Source organism: Stegodyphus dumicola, chromosome 5 (genome assembly GCF_044657685.1).
Source record: "Stegodyphus dumicola isolate Sdum_Otavi_A_Nest chromosome 5, ASM4465768v1".
Classification (NCBI taxonomy): domain Eukaryota; kingdom Metazoa; phylum Arthropoda; class Arachnida; order Araneae; family Eresidae; genus Stegodyphus; species Stegodyphus dumicola.
In genome coordinates, this window is record NC_140772.1 from 133340098 (window position 1) to 133366455 (window position 26358).

Genomic DNA, 26358 nt, shown 5'->3' on the forward strand with positions numbered 1-26358 from the left:
TCTTCAGTTTAAGTTAGTAGAGTAGTTAATTCCTCAAATGTTAACTTTGTGTCTCCTATTATTCTTTTCAAATGAAATTTTGTCAACTCCCACAAATCACCAGAGTGGAGAGAAGCAGGGGGGAATAATTTTCCATTCCATAATATTTGTGTACCATGCCTTGATACAAATCACCAGCAATGAGGACCAGCAATCTGCAGGTATGTCGTTAACTGCCTCAGTAGGATAAGCTTTTGTAGCTAGACATATAAACAAAGCTATACAGGGTGATTCAAAACACTATCGTTCAGGTTTCCTGAGGAGGTAGGGAAAATGTTGGGAAACTGATTTTACATAGGAAAGTATGCAAAAGCGACAAGTTAGCAAGTTTATGAAAACTGATACCCCAACAGAAGAATACAGCGGCATCAAATGTTTGCATGTGTACATCGCAGTCTATGTAAATGTGGTTCATTATACAGCAACATGCAGGATACAGGGAGAAGATGACTGATGTTGACTGTCAGCGTTACAGAACAAGGCTTACTGCCATGGAAGATAATTCAAATATCAACACATCAGCAGTTGTTCAGCAACTTGGAGTCTCTTAGTCAGCAGTCTCAGTCAGACACTGTACAAGGAACGTGTGCATCCTTACCAGCATGCAGTTAAAGGATGCAATTATTGCATCCTAACTTTTATCCGAAGCATGTGGAATTTGCATAATGGTTCAAGCAGAAAGGTGCCGTGGAGCTCAGTTTCCTAGCTTCTGCTGTTTTTACAGATGAAGCTTCATTCACTTGTGGAGGTGTGTTCAATACACAAAATTCGCATGTGTGGGCTTATGCCACATGGTACGAGAAGTCGCACTGCACAACATGTTTTTGCCATAAATGTGTGGGCTGGAATCATTGGTGATTGTTTCTTGGGACCTTACTTAACCTTACCTTTGAGGCCTTTATATCATTGTGGAAGTTCACGAAGTGGAACCGCTTAATTATCAACTTCATAGCTTCTTGCCTTTCATTAGATGAAAGTACTACTGCAGGATTTTTTAACTGTCATCTTCAGAACCAAAGACCCGTTCTTTGCACTGTGGAATAAATCTTAAGCAAAACGAAATTACATTAACTATTTTAAATAAAGAAGAACATTTCTGAAATAAATTTTCCAGAGTATCATTAGTCAAATAAGCTGTTGTACAAAAAATTGATTTGTGTCTTTTGTTCAGCTAAGACAGTTGCATCATTACTGGTCTCATTACTTATAAAACGTTGTAGAGGCCACTTTGCACTGTCTAACGCTAAGAATGATGGCCTTTGCTACCAAAGGGGTATGTTCAGTAGGAGTTTAGGATCAATCCCTCTAGAAGGAAGATCACCAGAGTTCTGTTTCGATGAAATGTAGTTTCATATTTGATAGGGAATAACATCTATTATTTCTGAAATCCTGTTTGCCATAAAATACTTCTGTTTTCGAGGATGAGCTCTAACCACAACAGACAACCACTTTAGAGTCAGTTCAAGCCTGGAAGGAAATTTCAGTGCTGGAGAAGACCTTACGGACAGCTTTGATTAGTCTGGAAAGGAGCAATGCACGTGAGTTCCAATCTAGGTGTAGACACTTGCTTAATGGGTGTGACTTTAGATTTAGCAACCACCAAATTGACTTCACTTCTGTCGTGAGGTATTGGTTGAACACAGTACATGATAGCAGTGTGAGCAGATTCTGACACATCACAAAAATATGCTGGTAAATGTGGTTAGATATCATTTGAAGCCATCTGGTAATTTTAACATTGCTGAGAATCTATTAAAATCTTGAAGTCTCTGCATCTTGTCTTCTCATTTTATAGGAATTGGAGCATCCCAGTCAAATTTTAAAAACCACAGCTTCTAATAAAACATTTTTAACTTGACTCTATATACCGATAGCAAGCCAAGAGAGTCAGAGATCTTAGAATATTGAGAAATAAACATTCTTTTAATAATTTCAGTCCTGAAATCCATAGAAATTTTAAATAAAAATATGTCTTCTGTAGATTTCCAAAAGAGCTAAAGTTTTGGCACAGTCATCTAAATGAACCTCCAGGTCACTTTTGCTGTGAATGGATAAGTTTTCAAGAAGCTTAAGACATTTTGCTCTTCATTTCCTCAAATTAAATCCACATTTGTCTAATAACTGTGAAAACTTAGAGTATAGGTCAACTGCTTCCTCTAAATTGTTTGATCCAGATAAACAATTTACATAGAAAATCATTTTTAAGAACGGAATATACACGAGGATGATCCTGTTCTGAATTCAAAGCAATTTGCCACAAATAGCAATTCGCTAAGAATGGGGCAGATGCAATGCCATAAATAACTTTACATAATTTATATGTTTGCATTTTTGAATTAAGTGATTCTCCCTAAACAGTTCTTTGCAAATGTTGATCCTCATTATTTACTCTCCGCTACTACTGGCAGTAAATTTTTTTTCTATATCAACAGAAAAAGCTATTTTATGTATATGAAAATTAAGCAATATTGAAAATATATTTTGTTGTAGTGTTGCACATACACCTAAGACAGAGTTCAAAGAAACTTAATTTTTAGGTTTACATTATCCGTAAAATACTACACGAAGTTTAGTGGTAGAACTACTCTGTTTTACAACAGCATGATGCGGTAGGTAATATACCTGATAATTTTTTTCATCCTGAACAACTGAAGCCATATGATTTATAGTTTCATATTGTTGCATGAACACCTTGTATTGCCTTCCAAACTTTTTATCTAAATCAAGTTCTCTTTCCATGAATGGAAGACGGGAAATAGCCAAAGGGTTTGGAGTCGCCTAACTCTTTGGATTTACTGAAAATGGGCAGTCAGACAACAAATCTGCCATTTTTGTTTACTTGATAGTTTTCCTTAAAAATGCTTCTCCCAAAACTCTTCTTCAGCCTTTAATTCTGGTTTTGGAACATTAATTCTTCCAGTTGTCAAAAACGATTTAAGTGTTGCACTTACATTATCCTCAATATGCTAATGGGATGCAGAACACTACCATCTATTTTAATTCTACCCAATACAACCCAGCCGAAAATTGTATTTTGTGCAGTAACATTTTTATAGCCAATAATTTGCTCTGGCTGAAGCAGAGAAAAGAAATATTCAGCTCCAATTACTGTTGGGCATACTGAAATTCGGACCAGTAAGATTAATTGAATTGAAATAATCAAGATGTTTGCCATCAATTTTTTCCTGAAAGCAAATGTGAAGTTAATTTTAAGAATATATGCTTGTTTTAAAAACACCATTTTTTATTTATTTATTTATTTTCAATTTGGATTTCGAAAAGAATTTTACATTTACATACATTACATTTGCAGTTTACATAACTGCAAATCAGTGCTGCTTCAGAATCACAAGTCCCTTTGCCCAAATGCAGGCATTATGTCTTTGAATATTTAATTGTCGAATAAATGATTCACTGATGAAAGAAGCTTCACTTCCATTGCCAAAAAGGATAATGCATTTGTTACTGTGACCAGCAGAATTGTAAAAAATTACTGCCACTGTTGGTAAAAATGAAATACTCTGACACCCTTAACGGAAAAATTTGAAATATTATTTTGTTCATCTGAGTTACAAATTTGTTCATCAGACAGAGATGAATTTGACAACAATACATTACTACTTTTTAATATCTTCATGCAGGAAAGTATGGTGTTTCCATTTACAAATAGAACATAAAGTTTGTGGTGAACAAAATTTTGCTTAATGATTCCTGAAATGTAATAAATTCTTCTAGATGATATTTTTCCTAGTTGTAATATCTGCACTTTTAAATTTATAACACTCTGATAAAGTATGAAAACCATTGCAGTGCTGACAACAGAATGTTTATTATTATGCGGAGCACTCTTAGAAACAGCACATTGATTTTTCTGCAATACTCGCCTTTCAGTATTATGATTGTTTAACATTTTGAATGAAAAACATCTTCAGTTTATAAACTCCCAAAAACATTCTAAGGTAGGAAACTGTTTTTCCCCCAATCTTTTGTGACCATAAATGATGTGTTTCAAGGTCGACCTTTTCTAATTTTTAAAAAAAAATAGCCAAACGTCTCTAGACGAAGCTTTTTCGCAAGAGATTTTATTTACTCTATGGACAGCTTCATCAGACATAACAGATAGTTTTCTTAAATTAACAGGATCAGCACTAGTAATTCTTGGTTGCTCAAGAAATATTTTGAGAAGCAACATGACAGTTTGATTTTTTTTTTTTTTTTTTTTTTTTTTTTTTTCTATTTTAATGATTCATGAGTTCCCAAACCTCAAGGCTTCAGAAACGAGAATGTGCTTAATGATAGCAGTTGGTTTGTCCATTATCATACATTGATAATATCATAGAATTAAATACTGATAAAATAAATAAGGCAAAAGAAAAAGAAATGAAAATATTAAATGCACATCCTAACAACTTTTCAGTCAAAAAATTTGAAATCTATATTATAAGCTAAATAGGCATGCACAAATTTTTGTGATTATCTAAGCATATTTTAAATAATAAATTCATTTAAATATTCATAACGTTTTCATAAAAAATTTTCTCTTGACCTAAAACTATTTATCTTGCAGGAAACATCTGATGAGGAAAAGAAATGGGGATACTTCTTTTATCAAAAAATATATTAATTTAATTCACTGTCTTTATATTTGAAAGTAAAGTTAATAAACTATTACTTTACTTTTTCGTATTGGTAATGTGTTTTCCTCTGAGTATCTCTGTAATCATTAATAGAAAGAAGTTTTGTGTATCTTACATCTTAATTAGTATTTTAAAAGAATGGGTGATGACTAATTTGCTACAGTGTTTTTTTTTTTTTTTTTTTTTTTTTTTTTAGTATGCATTTGCACCAAAAGGTTCATCTATAATTTTGTACAGAGATAAAATATATCGTCATTATCAATTTTCCGTGCAACCAAATTGGCCTGGTGGTATATATGGGACACCAAACCTCTCAGGTATATTTCCATCATTGTATCTAAATAACACACTTGTTGTTGCACTGGTGTTTATGTATTAGCACAACCACCTTAATAGAAGGTGCCAAAATTTCAGGCAACCATGTGTATAGCAATTTTTCAGGTTTAACAAGTAATTTTTGCCATTTTCATATATGTTCCTTTTGCTTGCAGTAGAAAAAATTGTAGTAAAATTTGTGCAATAATCATAAAATTTTTAAAGGAAAAAATTGCTTTGAGTTGTTTTTTTAAAGCAAATGCCACAAAATGTTCATCAAAATAAAACTCAGAAAAACACTCTTATAATGATTGATTCTCAGTATAAATATCCAATCAAAATATAAAATATATAATACTTATATATTTGTAGTAAATAATTTTTTTGAATTATAAATCATTATTTTTCTTCTGCAAAAGTCACCAAACTAGGCAAAGTGGTTGTACTGATACCTTGCTGTTTATATATTTATTACAGTTAATTAATTTGAAAGTAGAACAATTAAATTATTATATGTAATCATTGGTATTAATACTTATAACTGATTACTGTTGATAATGATGCTGGGTGTTGATCAGAGGGATATACTGCTATGAATATAGAGATGCTCTTATGTCAAAAACCTTACAGTTATTTGAAACTGTATCCAAGCTTTTTTGTTGTTGTTATTGTTGTTCTGTATCTGTATTAACAAGTTTACCATAAGTGAAATACTTAAAATTAGCAAAGCAACAGCTTTGTGTCTGTCATAGATTTAGTCAAGAACTCTATCGATTTCGAAGACAGACGCAGGTCACTCTTCACCAGAAGAAAAGAAATCTGCTACGAAGGGAAAGCTTACAGTTGTATTTATACCTTACCAATATATATTAAAGCGATTATATATTGGAAGAAAGAAAGCGATTATATAAAAGTAAAGCGATTATATATAGAAGAAAGAAAGTCAAGGTACAAATTCGGAGAGACATTTTGGAGCTATAGTTGAGAAAATACCACTTACTTATGGTCTTTTGGTGAACTTAATTCAGTTCTAAACCTTTGACCACTTGGAAGGTTAAACTTACTTTAAATAGTTTTTATAATTTTGCTACAAATTTTCAATCTTCCTTATTAAATACTAGTTGTGCAACTTTTGAATTCAGAAATAAGTTGTAGAAAAAATATTAAAAATAATATTCAAATGACATTAGTTAATAGAAAGTAAATTAGCTGACATTTACCACCTCCTTCCAAAAAAAGAACATACTAGAAAGCTATTTGATTCTTTTATGAAAGTATTTCTCAGAATAATGAGATTGGCTGAGAAAAGCTTAAAGATCATCATTTTCAATGTTTTTATTCTTGTATGAAAGTACTTTTCAGAATAATGAGATAGGCTGAGAAAAGCTTAAAGATCAATCATTTTCATTGCTATCACAATTGCTATACTGAGATTCTTCTGTGAGCATCTGGTCTAAATCTTATAGTCAAATGAGCCACACTCCATGTCAGCGAGTCATCACACTGGCAGTTAAAATATAGAAATCCTTTCCTGGTGAAATTAAATTTACAGCTATGCAGTATGCTTCTAATTATTTTATAAAATCACATCTGGAAATTCCTAGAAGGCATTTAGACTTAACAAATGCATTATAATTATACATCATCTTCATGCAAAATCTAGCTGATAACCAAGCATAATAAGCAAAATTAAGTGAAATTATTTCCAGAGTTACGAGAATTTGCACATTATATCAAATTTTTGAAATTTAACAAATTCTGAATTTCTGAAAACTTAGTGATTTGTGCACACATGTTAATGAAATTTGGTATGAATATGCATTTATAACAGAGAAAAAGATGTACCATTCAAAAATAATTTTGTGCGCACATGATTATCAGTAAAGTTTATAGTGCAAGGGTTTTCAAAATCCACATTGTGATATCAGACTGTAAAGGAGTCTAATATTGAGTATGATCTCTTCACACAGCCAGAGAGATTGTGCAGCACGACCCTATACTTAGACAATTGATCCCACTTGTAGCAATGCAGTTTTAAACTCTGGAATTGTTGTCAGAGAAAGATGGCAAGATGAAATTGCTCTTCTGAGATCATTCTAGACATACTGTATAGGGTTAAGATCAGGGGCTCTGGCAACACCTTATAAATAGTTACAAGGCCTGAGCACGAAAGTGTGATGTCACAGCAGAAGACTGGTTTGCTTGCAGCTCCACTCCTCATTCACCCCTAGTTTTGCTTGTTTATTTACTTAGCTTTTGCTTTTTTTTTTTTTTTTTTTTTTTTTTTTTTTTTTTTTTTTCTCCTGTTTGCTTCACTTACTGTTTATGGTTTATAATTCAGAAAAAAAGAAGAAAAAAAAAAAATTCACTGTGAAATTTTAAACTTAAATCCATTCCAAGAAAAGAGGAAAATTTCCTTTGTTTTGTTATTGCATTGTAAAGTATATAAATGAAAACTGATGAATAAATTTGATTTCTAATTTTCTCTTTTTACTGATTATCATTACTTGGTGATTAATAAAACCTGATCTGTAATTTTTTTTTTTTTTTTTTTTTTTTTTTTGAATATATTTGGAAAAAATTATTTTTGATTCTGCTGGCTAAGCAGATGAACTTTTTTCAATGAAATGATGTGAAATACATGTCCACGATTTCAGATCTCCTAAAAAGGCAAAATTCAGAATGATTTTAACCTAATCTTAATTTGCATAATTTATTATTAAATGAAACTAAAGCTGATTTTTATTATATTGCCATTGTTTTCTTTTCACCGTTTTATTTCAAACATGATATTCTAATTAGAAGATATTTAAAATTTTATTCTAATTAGATAAAATTAAAATTTTAATCAATTTAGAAAATTAATCCAAAAAGCGGAACTGTCCCACTAAAATCGGGACGTATGGTCACTTTAGGTAATGGTCTCTTCTTTTCTACAGCAGCATGAGTTGCAGTTTAGAGTAGTGCTTATTTAACTTGTGCATGCCTGATCCAAGCAAATATTGTGACATTAGCAAAAAGGACATTACAGTATGCAAATTTAAGCGTAATTGCTAGTAGAACTTAAAATAATTGTCACACAGAGTCTTTTAAAATCTGTGCAGAAAAAAATCACATCTTAATTGCTAGTAGAACTTAAAATAATTGTCACACAGAGTCTTTTAAAATCTGTGCAGAAAAAAATCACATCTTTCTTTCAAAAGATGTGCATTTATGTCTTCTTTTTTCTTGGCATTTTAATGAAAGCTTTGATAACCTGTGACTTTACACCATATACAACTTAGATAGAGAGATGTAATTGCCTGAGAAATGAAGTGTTGTATAACTGATGTTTTAACTAGGTTTAACAATTTATTTGGCAAGAATCTTCATAAAATTTTATCTTTGCTATTTTTATTTGCTTAATATGGTATGTAGTTAGTTACTGATGGTTCTTTTGTGTTAGATTCCATGCAGTATATCCATTATTTGATTTCTTCCATAAGTAATATAGCTTATATTTCTAAATTAATGGTCATGTTTGATGATCAAGACCAAATAACTGTGACCCTACAAGGAACTTTCTAAATTTACATTCAGTTAAAGAATAAACACTAGAAAGACGTAATCATTCCTTGGTCTCTAAAATAAATAAAACAGTGTTGCAGTCATTCTAATAGAATTATATTAAAGTTGAACTTTCAGGTAAAAGAAACTGAAGCTATTAAAATTTATAAGATGATAGGGGGGGAAATTGTCTAAAGAATTGGGAAGGTATATGTTGGAGAGTACTTGAAATCTATGGAATTTGTGGGTTGATAAAAATTTCTATTTGTGGACTCATGAAATCATCTGATACAAAATCAGCATTAAATGTTTCTTTTTAATTGCCATTTATTTCAGGGTCACTAAGCTATACCCATTCTCTATTGTTATGTTTCTTCTGTTCAGTGTAATGTATATTAAATTTTTCTAATTATCCTTGAAAGATATAGTTTTTTCTAGGCTAAATTGGACCAGTAATTTTTAGTTGTCAGTTATATTTTTAAATTGAGTTAGTATCATTTTTAAAAATTATGATAAAAAATAGGGCTTTTTAGTTTGACTTTAAAAATAAATTTAATAACTAGAAACTGAATTTTCACAAGAGCGAATTTTCACCAAAGTATATAGGAGTGTTACTTTTGCATTGCATTATTTATCAATATATTACACTCCTTTTTTTAGCTTTGAATAAATAATTTTGTATAATACAGCAAGTGGAATCTTCTAATTAATATAATGTGTTAATTTGTCAAAATACTAGTTACTAGTAATTTATTTGGGTACTCTCTGATTATCCGCCCAAACGTCTCACAAATTTGCCAGTTGTTGGTGACTAATTTTTTGCCAACCTAACAAGTGAAAACAGTAGCCATTTTTAAAAATGGAGGTACATTGAAAATTAAATAAAGCAATAGTGAATTCACAAAAACTCAAAAAGCCATAATGAAACAAAAGAACAGCAATTTAACTAAATTAAAAATAAACATCCATAATAAAATGCTTAACTTTCTTTTTTTCCTGGACTTCCGTCCATGTGCACAATGCTTCGGAGAGTAGCAGAATTCTGGGCATCATGAAACAACGTTGCAGTACAACCTGACATTAACCATCAGCTTTTTTTAGTTTAAAAAATCAGAAACTTGCACAAATTAACTTCATGAAATGTGCATTCCTGTGCTCTCTACTACTAGACAAAAGGCCATATTATTGAATTTCAATATTTTCTCTTTCATTAGAAGCCAAAATCCACAGTGGCATTACATTCTAATACAAAATATATATATATATATATTCCACATGCTAATTATAAGCAAAATCTATAAACATGACCCTCGAATTTCAAAACATTATGGCAGCATCTGTTGCATGCATTAAGAATGAAAAGCCATAATGAAACAAAAGAACAGCAATTTAACTAAATTAAAAATAAACATCCATAATAAAATGCTTAACTTTCTTTTTTCCTGGACTTCCGTCCATGTGCACAATGCTTCGGAGAGTAGCAGAATTCTGGGCATCATGAAACAACGTTGCAGTACAACCTGACATTAACCATCAGCTTTTTTTAGTTTAAAAAATCAGAAACTTGCACAAATTAACTTCATGAAATGTGCATTCCTGTGCTCTCTACTACTAGACAAAAGGCCATATTATTGAATTTCAATATTTTCTCTTTCATTAGAAGCCAAAATCCACAGTGGCATTACATTCTAATACAAAATATATATATATATATATTCCACATGCTAATTATAAGCAAAATCTATAAACATGACCCTCGAATTTCAAAACATTATGGCAGCATCTGTTGCATGCATTAAGTCAGCCCATATTGTGCATGTGGCCATTAACGAGTTGCAAGATAAATACGTTTTTGTAAAATTCTAAGTTGCCTACTCTGGTGGTATAGTGCTTTGCCCAGTGATCAGAATTTGCTATAAGCTGTGTGCATGCCTACCTTTAAAAAGTTTAATGCATCCCTCCCCCCCCCAAAAAAAAAATTAACGAGTTCATGCACAAACAGGCTGGTAATTAAAATAATACTGATGATAGTTACATTTTTATATTACTTTTAAAATAAGTCATATTAAATATGCACATTATCTATTCATTGGTATTTTATATGCACATTTGTATTGTGCCATACAAACGTAGGGAAATGCTGCTGGTGTGCTTACACTGTCTCTTAATGTGGTATGTAAAGTGCATGTTATTAAGCAACAGTTAGCACAGGGTGGATTCTTTATAAGTGTAGTCTCTATAAGATTCTCTCTCAATATATATATTTATGCATTGTACTGTATGTTCATATATATATATATATATATAAAACCATGGAAAATTTGTAAAAAGAAGAAAAACAGCAAGAGATTTTAAAATTGAATGGTTTAATGAAATAGTCTAAACAGACACACCAAACATTAAAAATAGATTACAAATTCCATTATGGAAAATAATTTTATACAATGAAAAAAATTTAATTATTTGTATTCACTAGCATGATGGATATTGAAATAATGATTTTATTAATGGGGGGGAAAATACCCCCCCCCCAAAAGGAAAAGAAAAGAAAAAGGGAAAAAAAAAAACCAGATACTTGGAAAATGGAATTTTTTTTTAAGCGGTATTTAAATTGTAACAAAATTAAGATACAAACATCCATTGCCACCAGCAGCAGAATTAGTGCATTTATTAAGTAAGTCCTCAGATGAGCATCAAAAGTCCATTCATGAAAAAAATAAAATTTTAATAGATAATGATTCCCCCCCCCCCCAAATGGTGGGCTGTAGGCATTGGCCATACTAAGGCCAAAAGCTGTGGTCTCTGTATTATGGAGACACCTATTAGGTGGGCCACCATTGCCTCCTGTAAAGGGATGGGCAAATTACATCCATGCCTTCTGGACTGGAATCTGGACACTTAGAATGTCAGTCAGAGTCACTAACCACTTTTCCGTCTGGGCAGCATTAATTGGTAATGTTTTACTAGCAATTAATACGAACATTTTATTGCACTTAGTCCAGGATATAAATGATCATATCAGAGCTTAAATTGCACCGTAGACCGAGTCCGGTACTTCTCAGTTTTTGAGATAAATTATAATTTAGCCGGAGACTGAAGCAAAAGGGCTCCGGCACTTCTTTTATGTATGTGAACGACAATTTTAGTAAGCAACTTTTGTTTTAATAGCAAACATGCCTTCAAAATTAATTCTAACTTCTGAATGTAGGCCTGTCTTTCCTTCGCATTCAAACCTTGAACAGAGGTAGAGACTTTTAAGGAAAGAAAAGCCCCCAATCATATGTCAAAGGCTTATCCTCCAGGATGTGCAATGAATTTATGACAATGGGCAAATTTTGTGTTCCTCAAAGTACTAAAAGTAATACCCTGGTCTTGCACGTTCCATGCTAGTGACTTCCTATTGCAGAACTCCTGTAGACTGTCTGAATGATGCAACCAAATGGGGCGCCACTGCTGTCACTTGTATAGAGAAGTCCTATGTTTATTTTTACGTTGTTACTGAATCGTATTCGGCGAAAATTTCTTCTTGATGGCTAGAATTATATCGACAGGGCATCATGATCAGAAAGTCTTGAACTCTTACCTCTTTATTTTCTAAGCTACACTTTCCATTAAAATTTCTTTCCATATCTTAATACTGTGTCTAGAATTCTCATGATTCTTTTCAGTGGAGTTTAAATCGTTTTATATTTTTTCCTTGTTGTGCTGCAAAATAAGAGTGGTGCGGGTCATCCCTTGGAATATTATATGTATAATGAGGGTTTAAATTCAGACAGAGATTGGCTGAGCTGCTTCTTGGCTTCTAAGTAGAATTGTAATTCCAGCCGATGCCCTATATAAGACTATATAAGTCGGATTTTTTTAAAATTTAACTGTTTAAAATTAATTTAATAATTTATCAGATTTCTGTTTACATTCCTCCTAATTTAAATTTAATTATTTTAATTTTTAGCTATTTTGTTTATTTATTTTTTCTTTCGTTCCTCAGTCTTCCATAGAACTCCGGCACTTCTAATTTTAGAAATTAAGCCCTGGATCATATGTCAAAATTTGTTAAAATTCCAGAAAATTACCAAAGTTAAGAACTATGCTTCGAAAATTTTTTAGAAATTATTAATTCTGTGGTAAAACACATGATAAAAGAACTGTATCTTTTTTTTTTTTATACTTGTTGACTGTCAACAAAAGTACTGACATTTTTATCACCAAATGTGTAATATTATACTAAAATTTTATATATCCACAAAATAACTAGTATTAAACTATTTTTGTTGAAATAATTCAATTAAATCTTGTGATGCTTTTCAGTTGTTTCTGCAGTAATAGAATTTTATAGAGAAAATCATATTGATTTACAAAAGATATATTTACTTCTGGTGAGGCAAAATTGGTTATGTTTACTTTTGATGGGGCAGTTTGATAAGATAAATGAAGAAGCAGCAAAACTAAAAGAAAATGTATCGCATTTGGCTCAATAACACTGTGTTGCTCAATGTGAAGATTTGTGTTCTTCAAGCAATCAATGCAGTGCTTCAAGAGAAATTAAGTTAATGTGACACATTGAAACTTTGATAAAAATGAAATACTCTGTGTTTTCTAGACCTGCAAGAAAGACTGATAAATTTCAAGATATTGCTACTGCTTTAGAAAATGAAGCTTTACGTTTAAACCAATAAATTAAGCTTGATGCTTATCTAGATATTTTACACTAAAAACATAAAAAATTCTGTTAATTAAATACTTTAAAGAAGATAAAGCAAGTAATACTAATTAAGACACAATAACACGTCGAACAAATATTAATTCAGTCAAACAACAAAAATCAGCGTTATATTTTCAAACTTTCACAGGACTAGTTTCGATGGTGGTTCGGTAAAACCATCGAAACTAGTCTTGTGAAAATTTGAAAATATAACGCTGATTTTTGTTGTTTGACTTCTGAAGTAATACTGTTTCAAAATACTGTTTATGGAAATAGAAAAATACCGAATTTCATGCAAGGTTATATATTATAAAAGATGTTTTTGAAGATCTTGTGTAAAATTTTTCAACATCACTAACACTTCTTGATGCATTTCACTTTGTGGTAAAAGAATAATATATGAACCACAACAGCATTGCTTGGAGTAATGTTGTGAAAATTTTTCTCCATAAAGCCAAGGAAAAAAAGGATTGAAATAAACACTAATTCTATGTTAACTTTTATAAATTTACATTACTGTCATTTAGAAGAAAGATTTCCTGAAAATGAAGTGCAGTAATGAGCAACATTAAGTGCATGTGATTTTTTAATTATGGCACAGAACTAATCAAAATATTATGCATAAAATACAGCAACATATTAATAGAAAAAATAACTCTGATACAATAAAATGGTTTTAAATTTACTGTTAATTTAAAAAAAATTATGTGTTAATTGCTAACAAATTTTTCTGGTAATATTTTCATTACAGAATTTTTCTGGTAATGTTTTCATTACAGAATTTTTCTCGTAATGTTTTTATAACAAAAAGAACAATTTTCTGAATTAATGGATATTGATGCAACATTTTTGGTATCTAGTGTTGACTGTAAATGTCATTTCCATTAAGTGAAGAAAGAATCATTTATCACTGATGCAAGTAAAATTTTATTTAAGTAGAGGAAACAGTATAAATTTGAACTGCATATATGCTGAATGGTTAAATTCAAAAGATGGAAGAGCAATAATTTAATAATACTCATATAAATGTACTATTTGTCATTATTTTTTATAAATCTGAACATTATTACTATTAAGCAATAATCTAGTGTATAAATGTGTTATATTTACACGTATATTAATGCGTTAATTTTGTAATTCATAAATATATGTGTTTTTGAAAATAATGAATATTATTAAAATAGTGTTAATTTAAATACAGTACAAAGTCCGTAATCCAGACTCGTCGGGACTTCGATTTCGGATTAGGGATTATTTCCGGATTATAGATCATCAATTTAAATCTTGTAAGATGGCATGCAGAAATTATACAATTAAAAATATGAAACCGTAATTTATGAAATAAAGAGCAATTATGATATAAAGGGTATCAAAATTTACAAAAAAAAAAAAGCTTAATATTTATTTGTTTACTTTATTAAACATTTCTTTTAATGCAAGTTGTTTAACTTGCTTCGTTTTTTGCGCTAATACTTTCTCTTTAATTCTATAAACAGACATAATTTCTTGTTCAGTTACAAAGTTCCACGTATCAGAAGCGTTATTTTCTGGATCTAGAACCATACTACAGATTTCGCCATCCATTAATTGATTGATGATTGAGGCATTGTCGTCGCAATCAAAAACTTCTGTTATATCATCTTCATTTATTACCGCTTCTCCACATTTCTTTACAAAATCCAATAACTGGAAAATTTCACCTTTAGTTTGTGATGTCCGAAAACCTTCAGATTCGCGGCTATCATCTTCATTGTCCTCACAATGAAATATGGCAGCTTGCCATAAATTATGGCAAGCATTTTTTAACATATCTGAAGACTCATCCTCTCAATGTGCATGCACATGCGTAAAGCATACTAAAAAAAAAAGTTTGTGGCTTTGATGTCCGGATTATAAATCATTCCAGATAATGGGCATCCGGATTACAGACTTTGTACTGTATAAAAGTAAGAGTGAAAAAAAAAAGTTCATCGGCAGTGAAAAATTAGAAGGAACACTGCTGGTAATCCTTGTCAGGGATGGGCAGGTAATCAGAGAGTACCTTAATTTGTATTAGAATGATTAAAGTTAAGCTGTATTTTAGTATATAATTGTGTTATATTTATATGTATATTAATGTATTAATTTTTAACTCATAAATAGTTTTTTAAATGTATTATAGTATTAAAATATTGTTAATTTAAATATAAAAGTAAGAGTGAAAAATAAGTCCACAGGTAATTCTTGTAGTTTAAAAAAAAAAAAAAAAAAAATGTTCATTAGCAGTCAAAAATTAGAAGGAACACTGCCAGAAATCATGGTCAGGGTTGAGCAGATGATCGGAGAGTACCTTATTTTGTATTATAATGTGTAATAAAAAGAGCTTTTGTAATTCTTTTTCATTACTTTAATTAATGATTTTGTATGACTGTAAATAAAAATTGTTTGCATTATAGAAGTGTGAAATGGTGATAAAAAGTCTTAATGATTATGTGTTTAATTTTTTTTTATAAGGTAGTCGATCTGGTGGAGTAATTGCAACATGCTGGGCTTCTTTATTATATCATGGAGAAGATAATTATATTAAATCTACACAGAAAATTATTTCTGTTACAAAGTATATTGAAAATGGGTAAGGACCTTCCTATGAAGGTTAAGTGTAAGAATTTCTTATATAATATCTGCATTAGTGATTCCAAAGTAATGAGTAATTTATTTTTGTTATTCTTTTTTCATACATAGTTTGAAGAAGATTAATCACATATTTGTTTATGGTTGTCCTGAAGTGAGCGTCATAGCCGTAGGATCAAAATCATTTGACATTTATCACTTAAGTAGTGCACTTACTGAAAGAGGTTGGAATCTCAACATACTTCAGTTCCCAGCAGGTTTTCATATTTGCATAACTATGCAACATACTTATGAAGGAATTGCTGATAAATTCCTAACAGATGTTGAACAGTGCACAGCAGAAATAATGAAAAATCCAAGTTTACCTACCTCTGGAACTGTAAGTAGATATTTAAGTTTCATTTTCACAAATTTTATTCATAAAATTATTCTTTTTTGATGATCATTTCTGTCTGAAAAACTTTTAAGTATTCTGTTCCAGTAATAATTTATATTATATAAAAGCAATGTAGATATAAATGTAGATTTGAGGAATCAAAAGTTGTTAAAATGTAGGCTAACTTGCTAAAAACCACATTTAAACTATGTTATTGTAGGAGCTTTCTCAAGAGGCCAGCAGTTTCTTCATTAGCTGGATTCTGAATGAATGGCTCGATCAAACTCCTTTTATCGCTGTTTCATGCAAGGTTGCTATGTATAGAGTTGCTGTGTTTTTTAGATTTGATGTCCAGATATGTAGCAGTGTGAGCAGAAGTTCTGTATTGCAACATGATGGTGAGGCAGTTTTGATGACAACTTCAATAATATTAAGGTTGCATTTGTGTTAGGGTTTTTTTGGTGGTTTTTATCTTTATCTTATTCAAGTATCAAGCTTGGATATTCTTAGGAATACTTAACCAAGGATGTATTAATTTCATTGGTGTACTAGTTGGCAGAGAATCTCCATATTATCTTCCTTATGCTCAGCAGCTCTTTTGATAGTTTTCTAGATGTCCAACTTGTCTATTGTATCTTCACTACAGTTTGTATTCTTCAGTATTTGTATTAGACTTTTTCATCACAGAAGGTAGTGGTATATACATTCACTATAACTGCTGTGCTGACATTTGATTTTTATGTTGTTAACCATTTCCAGATGGATGGGACTGGGGTTATGGCAGATTATGTCTCCAAATTGTGAACTAATTTGTGAGGTGATGAGATCATTGCGTAAGGAAATACGTAACTCGATGAAAACGAAAGGTAAGCAAATTTCTGTCTTACCTTCCATTTTTCAGATTCAACACCAGCCAGCCTAAATAAGGAACGTCTTACTTGATGAATGCAGAGGCATTTTAATTTATTTTCAAATTTTAACTATGCAAAGAAATATATATGTATGTTACAAAAAGAAATGAGTATTCCTGCAAAGGGAATTGAGTATTGAAGTATTGCTACTTTTTACATCCCAATTGTCTGAATTCAGTTCAGTTCATAGTTTGTTTTTAATCATTTTGTAAGTGGCTGTAAAATACTCCCACTTTGTATAATGACTACTTGAATAACACAACAAAGTCACCAAATCAAACATGTAGTCTCATTGGTGGTTTAACTTGGCATTCATTTCAAGTCCTGATAAAAGGTTCAGTTTATATAGGTTTACTAACAGATCTGTTACCATCCAGCAATAACGTTTATCTCGAAAGAGGATCCCTCAGTATCAGTCAGTTCCAAAGGATGTAGACATTGAATATGTTCTTCATTCTTGGTTTTAGTCCTTTCTCATCTGTTACAGGATAAAATTCACAAATGTTATCATTAATAGCATTCAGAAATTCTTTTCGAATCAGACTCACCAGTAATCATTTAATATTCTAGATATACTTGTCACGATAATTTTCTTCCTTTGTGAGTGAACAAATCACAATATAGAATTACTTCACATGTTGGCCATTTTCCTTCAGGTTCTTAAATGGTTCTTCCTACCATTGCTTTTTGGTAAGTGCGTCAGAAGAGCATCCTATTGAAGGAACATAACAGGGTTCAGCTGTCCCAGAATATTTCATTGATTTGGGTTGCTTGAAGACCTTGTTTCTTTAACTTGAATCATTACAAAGGTAGCTCAAGATTCTTTTTTATTTATCACATAGAATTCACTGAATTTGATTAGTAGTAGTAGATAGATACTTGCTCAAAATAAAAATCTTGCTTAATAGCACTGATAGTCTAATACTTACACAGGAAGCCAATAGTTCAAATCTTGACCAACACAGGTTTCATAGGAGCAGCACAAGACTGTGCTTGTATTAGTTGGCAAGAAATATCAGATCCATTCTTAGCTATAAGAAATATACAAATAGTGTATATCTGAGATATCTCATAAAAAATGTGGAAGGTTCCGTTTTTGAATGCAAATCAGGAAGTAAGCTTCTGTGAATAGAGACATTATTTAAATTAGTTAATTTCCATTTTATGAACTTGCAATAAGTTGCTGAATTTGCAATTCAGAAATGAACGATATCAAATTTAAACAGATTTGGAGACCATTACATATGTAAGTAAATAAGGAGAGAGGGGGCATGCATATGCTACTAGGGCCAACACATCCAGTTCAGCTTGGGAAAAAAAATTACAGTTTATGTTTGTGCATGATAATTTAATATATAAATATTTTAATAAAAATATCTACTTCATATAGTTAAATACATTAGTGGGATGATTGAGACCGAATTTTATCAACAGTTTTTCATATATTTGGTTGAAAGCTAGTTGCTGATATTCGTAAGACAGATTGCAACTGTTGATTTGTCAGCTTATTTCTTAATTTTGAATTATTTAAATTCATAAGAGAAAATGTTTGTTCACATATGTAAGTACTACCAAACATCTGCACATCTGCTTGCATTATTTTTTAAGTGCAAAAATTCAACAGGTAAGAGTTTTATAAAAGTCAAGAGTGTCTAAATCACAGAATCTGGATTTGAAGTCAGAAGTTTGTAAATAAATTCCATTTGAGCATCTTCTGGAGCTTCTTTGACTACAATAGAAAATGGATCCCCAAATGGTTTAAATTTAATCTTACGCTACTCAAAATCTGTAAATCGATTTTCAAATGAAAGTAAGCAATATCTTTATTTGATCTGAATGATACATTTGTTTATCAGAAAAATGTTTCTTGATTTTCTTCAGGTAAAGAGAATCGACAAAATTTTGATAGCCGAGTTGATTTGAGAACAACTGGAGTTTGTTTGAAAGCAGATACTGCATTGGCCAGTTGACTGATGAATTGGTTTTTTTCTATCAACTTTTTTGTTAGGCTGTTCAGATGGGCTGTCACATCAACTGAAAATCGTAAAGTCACACTTGAAAGATTCCTTAACATCCTAGTTTGCTTGCCTTTTTCTTCAAGGAATGGTGGCATTTCATCAATCAAATTAGAGCACACCTTTCAAGGCCCTCTACACGGCTCAACCACCGTACTCCAGAGTACTATATGAGATCATTATGTGGTGCATCTGTGTGTTCTAGGATTTCCTTAAATTGCATGTGGTTTAAAACATATGAGCGAATAAAATTGATTGTGTTGCTCACTACCTTCATTAGGCAGTCGAATCCTAGTTCTTTAACACACAGCTGTTCTTGGTATATGATACATTGCTACCCAAACAAATCTTTGTCTCGATAAGCCAAATGGTTTTTCAGTAGACTCACCATGCAATTTTGAATTCCAATATGGCTGGAACTCCATCAATAGTGATACTAACAAATTTGTTTGTATCAAAATTATCTGCAGAACACAAATTTGAAATGGGAAGATAAAATATCAGCTCCAGTTGTCCGACCCTTCATTGAACTCATTCCAACAAGTTCTTCAGTTACTTCAGATATAAAATTTTCAGAAATTCCTCTAACAAACAAAAGCAGCTGAGCTGTTGAAGTAGTGTCTGTTGACTCATTAGCTGTGGGAGAAAAGTACTTAAAGTTTGTGGCAGCAATCTCTGATTGTTCATTAACATCATCAGGTAAAAGTTCACTTCTTCTTTGAATTGTCATTCTGCTTTATTTTAAAATTTTTTCATAGATTTAGTACATACTTTCCATGGACACCAACAATATGCACCCCTTTGCAAAATCGCCATCAGTAAATAAGTGGCCACTTTTAGCAGTTAAGGCTGCAGTTCCCAAACTAACTTCAACACATTCATCTGATTGTGAAGATGCTTTTGTAAATACATTTCTTTGTGCAACAAAAGAACAAACATTGAAGAGATTCAATTTTACGTTTTTGATCCTCTCCCTCAAGCTTTGAAAATGTTGAGTTTTTCGTGTCATAGTGTTCTTTAATATTATGCTCCTTGCAAACACTAATTGTAAAATTATGTATCAAGCATGTAATTTTATTATCTTGCCCCACAAAATAGTATTTCGAAGTCCAGGCCTCTGAAAATTTCCTATTATTGTTAGCCACCTTTCTTTCCATTTTCAAGCATAGCAAGTAACTATCAAAACCATGTGGAACAAAAATGACGAAAATTATTTGTTGGTTTCTCTTTCAGAATAATATTAAAGAAACTTCTTAATGATCTCAAAAAGAAAAACACACAAGTGATAAAACAATATATTGTCATGAAGGCAAAACTGCATCAATGCCAAAACAAATGTATGCAGCACCTTCCGACCTGAGCAAATTTTTTTTCTCTCCGTTTTTACTACCGGGTGTGTGCAAACATACTTGTGCTACATTATACCACACCCTTCCTCAATCTGTGCGCTATACAGGCTAGGAACATTTTTCGCGCTCAGGCGGTGGAACTTGCTTTGGTTGAATGCCGCGAACTTGGCTCAGGGCCAAATCTCACTTCAAGAGGAGAGAGTAGAATGAATGATGAAGGGGGATGCGGTGAAATTTTTTCTGCTCGCAATCCCTTCTAGAGACAAACAACATGTCAAATCATAACAAAATTTTAAGAGATCTCGCCACGTCATAAGTTGACCACATGCAGGCAACAGATTGTGCATCCCTAAATTACTGTATTTATCTAAGGTCTCAATATTTGATCTGTATTAAAACATGTTGTGTATTATAAATCAGATTAGGTTTAATATTAGTAAGATTGTATTTTATGTTGGGCTATTCCACTATTTTGCAAAATGTACTATATATCTTAGAGATGCTGGTAATATGTCTAACAACTTATTTAATATCTTGGAGGTACACGTCTGGTTTTTGGGGGGGGGCTGACGAGATCACCTGTTTTCATCTGCTCGTTCTGAGACCATTGCAATCATTCACTTTTTTATTTTCTGGATATAGTATTTTTCTATATAAGATATAGTTTTCTGACAAAAGGAAACAAACTTGATCAAGCCATTCATTTCGATTCAACAGATAAAGCAGATGGTTGCTTGTGAAAGTTCCTACAATTGTAATGTTTAAGCATTGTTTTTAGCATATTAACCTAGACTGTTTTGTTTTATGTGTGAACCTTTATATAAAATACAGTTTTCCATGATATCGTGTCCTGTGCTATGACTAATTGTTTCCTAAATATACATAGTCAAATTTTTAAATAGTATTAATCCCCTTTTTTGTGCATGTCTATGTGTATGTTTGTGGGCAGGGTTAAATAAAAACTGCTTTCAGTTAGATTATTGCCTCTTTTTTATTATTTATGCAATGAAAGCTCGACTATCTGGGAAAGCTATTGAAAACTTGGAAAATACCTAATTCAAGATACATGAAAATTTCTGCTCTAAAATTATGAAAAGAGTCATGTTATTTGTTACCAACTTGAATATCAAAAGCCTACATTTAAAATTATACAAAATTTGGAAAAGAAAAGGCATTTTGAACTTAAAAGCCAATGTATTTCATATGCCTTAAACATGAAAATAGAGCATCTGATCCAATTATGAAATTCCACCGAACATGAAAGTTGGTGAAGATGTAACCAATCATTCCAGCAGAAGTTTGAACAAGCAGATTGTTCTTTATTTAAATGGATACTAAAGAGATACAAATTATGGATATAGCATATAAAAAACTTAAATTACTTATAATTATTTATCCGTTTTCAAAGTCGTGTACCATAGCTTTTGTTGATACCCCAATCCTGTAACTTTGGAAATACTCCACTTCATACAGACCCAAATATTAGTTCCCCTCCCAAAAAAAAATGCAAAGAAAAAAAATAGGGCTTATATCTATCTTTAATGAAATTAAACCACCTTTTCAAGAATTAATCAAATTTACATTAAATGGAAATGAATTTTTAATTTAGGTTAAAATAACACACTGAATAATGATTAATTTAGAAGTAAGTTAAACAACAAGAATCAGCATAATGTTTGTAAATGTTGCAGGACTAGTTTCAAAATGAGCGAGATAGAATATGGTGATAAGATAAGAATGGCTGCAAAGAAGTCAAGCTACTGGCACCATCTATTGATGAAACAAGAAAACTAAAACATAATTTCTGAAAGGGCTGAGGATAAAGATGGATTGGAATTTGGGTCATTAACTTAAAAAGAAATTTTTGTAGTTGTTGAATGTGAAACGCCTCTAGAAAACTAATTCACCAATGGAAGATGTTTCTTGAATAATTTTTGCTGTAGAAATGGAAAGAGTGATTTTCTGACCAACAATGCTGAGCAACAGAGGGTTTCTGTTCTCAGCATTGTTGGTCATTCTTTTTCCTAACATGTGCCTCATGTTCTTTAACACAAAATTTTAAGGATCTCTTTTTTTAATCAATGTAAATTAAACCACACTGGCAAGAAATCCGATAAATACCCCAGGAACTCATATCCAGAATGGGATCCTTAAGTATGGAACTGGGAATTTTATTGATAGAAGAAAAAAAAAAAAAAAAAAAGAGAGAGAGAGAATTAAATTTCTGTAGAGTACGAGCATTTTTATAGCTAATCGATAAAAAGAAAGGATTGACAACATAAATTCTTGTAATCTCCCAAGATGAGAGAGTGCCTTTTGATGTGTTGAGATGAGAAATTTTTAAACATTTTGTTAATAATGTTGGGTGAAAAGCCCCTCTCAATAGCAACTGCTTTTAAGTAATTTAGTTCTAGATCAAGGGTTAGTTTGGAGGAGCAAACTTGAAGTTCACGGAAAACAAAGGAATAAAATGATGCTAACTTCTGTTAAGTCAAATGACATGATTTGAAGTGTGGTGGAAGGCAAACTGATGAAGGTTTGGTAAACAGTAGCACAGAAGTTGGATATGTTACATGATATGTTATATGTGACCAAAATGTTGAGGAATGGAGGATAATTGGATGTCTCTAGTTCAGAAGTGAACTGAATAGCTGGATCAATGGAATTCATTATTGAAAGAACTTTAAATCATCTTTATTACCATCAAATAGGGTAAAAGTATTGTCTACTTGGCAAAGTTTCAAATAATTTTGATTCATACTAATGCATGTTGATATCAGCAAAGATGGGATTAAGAGGGCTTTCCATGACCAATCCCTCAGCTTGCTTGTAATACTTATTTTGGAAAACAAAATGCGTTTGTTTCAAACAGAGTTGAGTGAGTGAAATTATTAGCTCATCAATTTTGGGGCAAGAGAAATGAAATTCATAAAGTCTGGTGTTTAGACATCTTACTGCGCCTTTCTCCAAAACATTGATGAATAATGATTTTACATCAAAAGAAACCATGTGGGAATTCCTAGGAGAAATGCTTTTAACTTTTTTGTGAATGAAAAAAATGCAGATGTACCAAAACTTCCAACAGGTATTCAAATATACTTTTGTAACAAAAGTACGCTATCTGCGTAATAATACATAAAAATGCATCTGTAACAAATCTTCCAACTAACAGCACAAATTTTTTTTCTCTAAGACTGGGAAAATTTGTTTATGCAATTCGTATCAGCATAACATAGAACTAAATTGATGATTAGATGTACGACTCTTGTATAGTTTATGTTTATATTGTAGACAAGTTAGTACATGTAGTGGTGTTCGGCTGTCTGTCTTCAACCATGCCATACTTGTTATTAACTTAAGTAGCTGGTGCCATCTAGAACTATTAAACCATTGGCATGTGTCAGTGGATTTTTTTAAATAATTTTTTTTGTTTTAGAGGGATTACTTTTTTTTGGGGGGGTTATATTGTTGTTAGCGTGTTGATGGATCTTGTAAGCTTAAATTTATTGAAATAAATTCAACAATAACTAAGTTTTAGTAATAACATTAAAACAAGTTATACACACCACTGTTACTTCTAGTGACAAATCAGTGGAAATAAGTTTTGCCATTGTTCATTCACAGAAGGTATTACGTTACGCTCAGTACTTAAGTAACATACTGTATTTTAAGCACCCAACTATATTTATATTTTACTCAGGATGTAAAAATCGTTATTATTTTATTTACTGTTATTCATTTAAATTTCCATACTAGTAGTCCAACTTTTACTGTGATATGTTTATTTTTAGTGCATTTAGTGGTTTAAATAATTTGTTGCAAGTCTTCTAATATGGTCTTACTTATATTAATGTGCATAAAACTGCAGTAAAATGTAGTTGTATTTATAGATTTAAATTTGCTTTTGAAAGCAAAAGAAAAGGAAATATTTAATAATATGAATTTTGCTCATTCAGAGGGTGTGGACAAGTAACGAAAATGTGCAACTGCAAGAATAAAAATAGGAATAATAAATAAACATAAATAAAAGAAAGAAAATACATGAATACTTGAAGTAAATTGATAGTAAATTCTAATTGTGTGAAAGGTGTAGTTAAAAGTTGGTACCTCATGATAACAAACCAATAAAATCTGTGTATTTCCCTCTAATTAAAACTCCATAAAACAGAAGCAGTGTGAAAAGTAGCATGAAAGAAAAATAAATATAAGCAGTGGACAATGAAATTATACCTATGTCTCATCAGATGTTGGCATATGTGCAATTCTGATAACTGCAGAAATTACTCATGCAAACTCTAAGGATTTATTTATTTATTTTTTTAATATTAGTAATCACATGCTAAAGATAATGGTAACTTTTATGTTGGGGGAGGGAGAGGGGGGAAAACATACTTAAGGTAGAAACAAACAGTAATCAGTTAGATGAACATCAGATTTGGAGGTGGAAATCTGCTGCATGCAAATGCGTGTACGGGTTGCTTATTTTGATTACAAAGTATTTCAGGAGAGTATAGTCAGAAAGAACTAGTTTTCTTTTGTCTGGAAAAAAAAAAAAACTGATATAAATTATTTGTATTCATATAGGAATATGCACACTGTTATTGCAGTATGTAATATTTAGCATGTGAAAATTTTATAGTAACACTGTGGAAGTTTAAGTGTTTGTAGACCCACAAATATCCTAACTGTTGCTGTTTCCAAGCAGTCTTGTAATCTAGGCTTATGATAAAATGGGAAAACTTAAGCATTAAGCTAAGAAAAAGGTACCAAAATTGGTTGTTCTTGCTGCTTCTGTAGGATAAAGACTGAAAATTACTTTCAAATGCCATTTAGAATCAAAAGAATTGTTTACTAGAAGTTTTATTATACATCTACAAACAGCTATTTGGCCTTTGCAACATATTATAGAAGAAATTCCAAAAACAAGTGGCAGGAACTATGAAATGCATTCAGAGGTATTAATTATAAGAAATGAATGTGATTTTTGTATTAGGATTGAAGCAGCAAAGCAAATGATGGTCCATTTTTTTTTATGTGGAGCAAGATATCTCTAACAATATGAAAGAGTGCTTGTTGTTCTAGAAAATAAAATAGATCAATGTGTACATATTCTTCATTCATGATGTGTAATGAATGTTTTGTTCATTTTATGATTTCTCATATAAAAATTGAGAAATGTAATTAAAAATATAAAATTTTTATTTTTTTTTTTTATTCTTAGTAAGTAGCAAAAATTATTATCCTTGAAGAGTTATAAATTTATGTCTAATATAAGAATCTTAATCCTTAGGCTGCTATTTATGGAATGGCTCAACAAATTCCTGACAGATCTCTTGTGTCCGAGTTGGTGTGGACATATTTGGATGCATGCTATAGCATTAAAAATCCAATTAAAAATCCAAAAGTTGAAAATGGCATAGTCAAGTGAAAAAAGTTTAGTAAAAATGAATTTTGTGTGACAGAATTATTTTGTGAAGAATTTATTGTATTTGTAGCTTATATATGTATGAAATATAATAATTTTTTATTGTGACATAATATACAAGAAGTTTTATGTATATTTTATTGTGATACAAGTATAAGTTTTTATGTATTAAATAATAACAAATTTTTAAGTAAATTCAAATGAACTTTTGTTTACAGGGCAAACTCTCCACTCTTGAAATTTTCTCCTTATTTCACAGGTATTCCTATGCACAAGTTAGCCAAACTAATGAAACTAGAACTATTATATATATGATTATTCTTTTTGAATTCTAATTTAGATGAAACTTTATTGTGCTAATGTAATTACAGATTAATTCAGGTATATTCCATTGCTAGTAATTCCTAAATTTTTCATACTGCTTTCTTCATAA

At 31.1% G+C, this 26358-nt stretch overlaps 1 protein-coding gene across 2 annotated transcripts in view; it reads left to right on the forward strand.

Moving 5' to 3' along the window:
* The window catches only part of Sply (Sphingosine-1-phosphate lyase), an 88922-nt gene extending 62768 nt beyond the window's left edge, over positions 1–26154 (forward strand). For both annotated transcript variants that reach the window (XM_085817081.1, XM_085817080.1), the window contains 4 exons: positions 4873–4993; positions 15733–15850; positions 15961–16228; positions 25791–26154. In XM_085817081.1, coding sequence (XP_085673207.1) covers positions 4873–4993; positions 15733–15850; positions 15961–16228; positions 25791–25928 — 645 coding nt within the window. In that variant the 3' untranslated portion in view covers positions 25929–26154. The remainder of the gene's footprint in view (positions 1–4872; positions 4994–15732; positions 15851–15960; positions 16229–25790) is intronic.
* Positions 26155–26358: the final 204 nt, after the last annotated feature.